The sequence below is a fragment of the Chenopodium quinoa genome, unplaced genomic scaffold, assembly GCF_001683475.1.
Source record: "Chenopodium quinoa cultivar QQ74 unplaced genomic scaffold, ASM168347v1, whole genome shotgun sequence".
In the NCBI taxonomy this organism is placed as follows: domain Eukaryota; kingdom Viridiplantae; phylum Streptophyta; class Magnoliopsida; order Caryophyllales; family Amaranthaceae; genus Chenopodium; species Chenopodium quinoa.
In genome coordinates this window covers 1,442,850-1,446,909 of record NW_018743448.1, presented here as the reverse complement: position 1 = coordinate 1,446,909, position 4,060 = coordinate 1,442,850, and the positions used below count along the sequence as shown (strand labels likewise).

At 44.1% G+C, this 4,060-nt stretch overlaps 1 protein-coding gene across 1 annotated transcript; it reads left to right on the top strand.

Moving 5' to 3' along the window:
* The first annotated feature begins 386 nt into the window (after positions 1 to 386).
* On the top strand, positions 387 to 3,223 carry LOC110739330. Its single transcript, XM_021919797.1, has 3 exons — positions 387 to 681; positions 771 to 1,081; positions 2,858 to 3,223. Exons 1-3 carry the CDS (start codon positions 387 to 389, stop codon positions 3,221 to 3,223), a joined length of 972 nt encoding a protein of 323 aa, XP_021775489.1.
* Positions 3,224 to 4,060: the final 837 nt, after the last annotated feature.

The following is a 4,060-nucleotide window of genomic DNA, read 5'->3' as shown; positions in this document are numbered from 1 at the left end:
CCAAGTTGGGAGAAAGGGCAAGTGACTTATTAGGTCTAATACACACGGATGTATGTGGACCAATGAGTACACCCGCATGACAAGGTTACCGATATTTCATCACCTTCACCGACGATTTTAGTAGATATGGCTATGTCTACTTAATGTCGAATAAATCTGAATCCTTTGAGAAATTCAAAGAATTTCATAAAGAAGTTGAAAATCAACTTGGCAAGAAAATTAAAGCACTTCGATCGGATCAAGGTGACGAATATTTGAGCCATGAATTCGACGATCACTTGAAAGAAAATGGTATTCTTTTAGAGTTGACACCTCCCAGAACACCTCAATGGAACGGAGTGTCCGAACGGAGGAATCGAACCTTGTTAGACATAGTTCGATCAATGATGGGTCTTAGTGAACTCCCTATCTCCTTCTGGGGTCCTCTAATGTATACTTTGTTCTGGAGGGCATGCAATGCAACAAATAAGTTCACCTTCAGAAAAGCAATGGAAAAGTTGCAAAAGGAAGGAGGAGATGATGTTATGACTTGGTTTGCTGATTTAGGTGATCAGTCAAAATGGAGCAAACATAAGTTTGATCCAAATGTGTGTAATGACTCAAACACCTCTAACTTTGTTGAGATTTTTAACTCCACACTAAGTGTTGACAGGTGCAGACCTGTCTTAACCCTGCTTGAAGGTAATACTTCTACATTTGGCTCATTATTACTTCTCATAAATTATCAACTGATTTTGTGAACTAATACTTGTAATTGGCATAATTGAAAGGTATTAGAAGAGTTTGTATGGTCAGGATTGCTTCAAGGAGTGAGAGAGCACAAAGTTGGGAGAATAATGATTTATGCCCTAAAATTGCAAAGCTGGTCAGGGAAATCAGCAAAGCAACCTCCACCTACAGAGCTTTTCAGTCAAGTTCGGGAGAGTATGAGATACCTGAGGGGAAGTCCCAATTTCCTCTAAGTCTAAACAGCAAAATTTGCTCATGTGGAGCTTGGCAACTCTCTGGTATCCCCTGCAGACATGCAGTGAAAGCAATGCTCCATGCTAAGGTTGATCCTCACGATTATGTGTTGGGTTTTGTAGTGACCCACACTACGCGGAACGAAACCCGCCAAGACCCGCCCCCATAATCAATGCAATTAATCAAGCAAAACATAATTAAACACAAGAAAGGATAAAAGATTATACCTTTGACGCGTGCTTCGCTCAACTATGAGCTCTTACTTGAACCCCGAAAATACGAGGTCTCCAACGGGATTGTACCCTCGAACCCGACCCGAGCGTCCTAAGTCTCGAAGGTTAGTCGAGACCCGGAAAAATAAAACTATGAGTTTTACGAATCAAGGTTTACTCAAATCAAGAGTTACCTTTTAATTCCACTCAAGGTTGTATCTTCCCAATACCCATGCCTTTGGTAATTATGGTATTTATAGGGAAGAGCACCCTTGATTTCCAATCTCCCATCAATGTGAGAGAGTTGGTAAAATTAATAATTTATTTAATTTCAAATTAAATAAATAATCAACTTAATCACATTGCGACAAGTGGCATATACATATGCAAAAGAGTGATGGCCAAGGTTAGGTGGGGGGACCATTTGCCTTGCTCCCTAAGGCCCTTTATTGGTCCCCACAAGCAAGCACAAAACCGGCTCAAGGAGGGCTGGCTGGCTGCCAGCTAGCACCAGCAAGCAGCCTTGCATCCCCTAGCCAGGCAGTGCGTGCTGGTGCTGGGCGATGCTTGGCGCTGGTGTGTGCTAGTGCTAGGCTGTGCTAGCATGCTGGAGCTGGCCCAGCACTCCCACGCATCCCTCGCACACACATGTGCTACGCACTGCCATGCCAGCCAAGGCCACGAACTTGCTAGCAGCGCACACCCAGCACGCACCAGCCCCACACATCATCGCTGCTGCTGCTTGCTAGCCAGCACGCACTGGCACTCGTACATGCACATGCATAGGGCATTGCTTGGCATGCTGCTGTGCGTGGCTGCTGCTGTGAGGATGCGAGGCACACACGCACACACACGCAAGCCCTTGGCATTGCGATGGTGCTGTGCGTGGCGCCAGGCCTGCGATGGTGCCTGGGCTGCGTGCTGCGATGGTTCGATAGGCCTAGGCACAAGCACACGCATGCACGCAAGCCCTTGGCATTGCGATGGTGCTGTGCGTGGTGCTAGGCCTGCGATGGTGCCTGGGCACTCGCACACACCTAGCGTGCTGTGATGCGAGGCAAGCACCCATGCTAGTACTTGGTGCTAGCGATGGTGCTGCCACGCTAGGCACGCACGCACGCCATCACCTAGTGCTAGCGATGGTGCGCCTAGTGCATGATGCTAGGGCTGCGATGGCGCCTAGGCATCATTCCTTGCCTAGCACACCATGGCGCGCCTAGCACACACATGGTGCACCTAGGCTTGCGATGAGCTAGCCTAGCCTAGCTACGGCTACGCTCATACTTGTCGCTTGTGATTTTGTGACGCTCGGTCTCGACACCCTAGGCTCGATATCCGACATTTGTATTCATAAAACTCCGTCGACTAATTAAATCCTTCGGATTAATTCGTCGTCTCGGATCGGTTGTTCGATTGGGTTCTACCCGAAGGGTTCAGTTAAGATTAAGCTGTAATATTAATTGTATCTTAATATTACTGATCGGAAGCGGCCTCCACCTAGGCATTCCGATCACTTGACCTTACTGAAGAATTAGCTTTGTAATAATTCTGAACCCTCTATCGGAATAATACACTTGTTGGAAGGACACCATTCCTTTCATTATGTAAGCTCTTGGTACACTGCAAGAACTTATAAGCAAGTGTATAGCTATGCTATACACCCTGTTCCTTATTCAAGTCAGTGGCCACCTGTTGATGCTGACCACCACCCTTACATTTATCCACCAAAGATGAAGAGAGGTGTTGGTAGGCCAAGTAGAAACAGGAAGAGAGAAGAGGGTGAAGACCAACCAGGGAAGAGGTCTAGAACAGTTAAATGCAGCAAATGTGGGAACTTGGGGCACAATGCTAGAACTTGCAAAGGGGGTTTGATTGGAAAGGAACTTCAGTCAGTTAAGGGCATGGTTGTTAAAAACCCAAGAGTGAGGGATCAATCAAATGCTGCAAGGCAAACTAGAGCTCAGTCCAAAGCTGCAGCATCTGCAACAGAGCTCTCATTATCACAATTGGCAAGCCAACCACAAGACTTGTCACAATCTCAACCTTGACATCTGATATCATAGCTGCATGAGTAGTGCTGTAGGTTTTGATTTACTCTTGACAAACTTATGTAGGTTTTGAACAAGTTGTATAAGTTTTAAGTACTGTTGAACTTGTTTTATTTCTTAGTTGAACTTAGTACTAAATTGGCAGCAGTACTTGCTATGTCTTTTTGTATGATAATGCATTATTACTTAATTGCTAGTATGAAATAAGTATCAGTACTTAGTACTATTTTTTTGATGCTCTTTAAAAAAGTACAAATTAGTGAAGAAGTTACAAGAGTATACCAAAATACACCATCACTTTAATTTATTTCAAAATAAAACACCAACTACAACTTAGTTCATCTATTTCAAACCTATTAATTAAAGGCAACTATTTCAATACAACAACCAGCAACACCAAATACATCACCACAGCCAATTTCACAACCAAATACACAAAATCAGCAAATTCATCCGTCTTCTGCATAAATTCTGCAAATTCTGCTCTTAATGCTTGTACATAAGATTCTTCAGCCATGGAACCTTGCCTCCCTCCTATGTCCCTTACAATTTGATCTTCAGTCACCCACATGAAGAATTCACATAACCTGCATTTATAATAAGCCCTTCCAGGATTGGTTGTAGAGTTAGAAAACCTAATGTCTGCTGTTCTTGAAGGTTGGCAGTTGCAATTCATGACTTTAAACCAATCACCTCTTCCATATCTACTGGTTGAAGATGAAGCCATGCCAGATGAACCCCTGGTAGACGAAGCCATTGATTTTCCACAGATAAATAACTGGAATCAAAAGAAAAGAAGAGCGTTGATGGAAGGGGAAGAGCAAACAAGAAGGGAAT

What these genes read in the sequence shown, in the direction of transcription:
- LOC110739330 (XM_021919797.1), top strand. Translation starts at nt 387, where the DNA reads ATGGGTCTTAGTGAACTCCCTATCTCCTTCTGGGGTCCTCTAATGTAT. An exon ending in TGTCTTAACCCTGCTTGAAG is followed by an intron (nt 682 to 770) that starts GTAATACTTCTA and finishes CATAATTGAAAG; the next exon opens with GTATTAGAAGAGTTTGTATG. An exon ending in ACGATTATGTGTTGGGTTTT is followed by an intron (nt 1,082 to 2,857) that starts GTAGTGACCCAC and finishes TATTCAAGTCAG; the next exon opens with TGGCCACCTGTTGATGCTGA.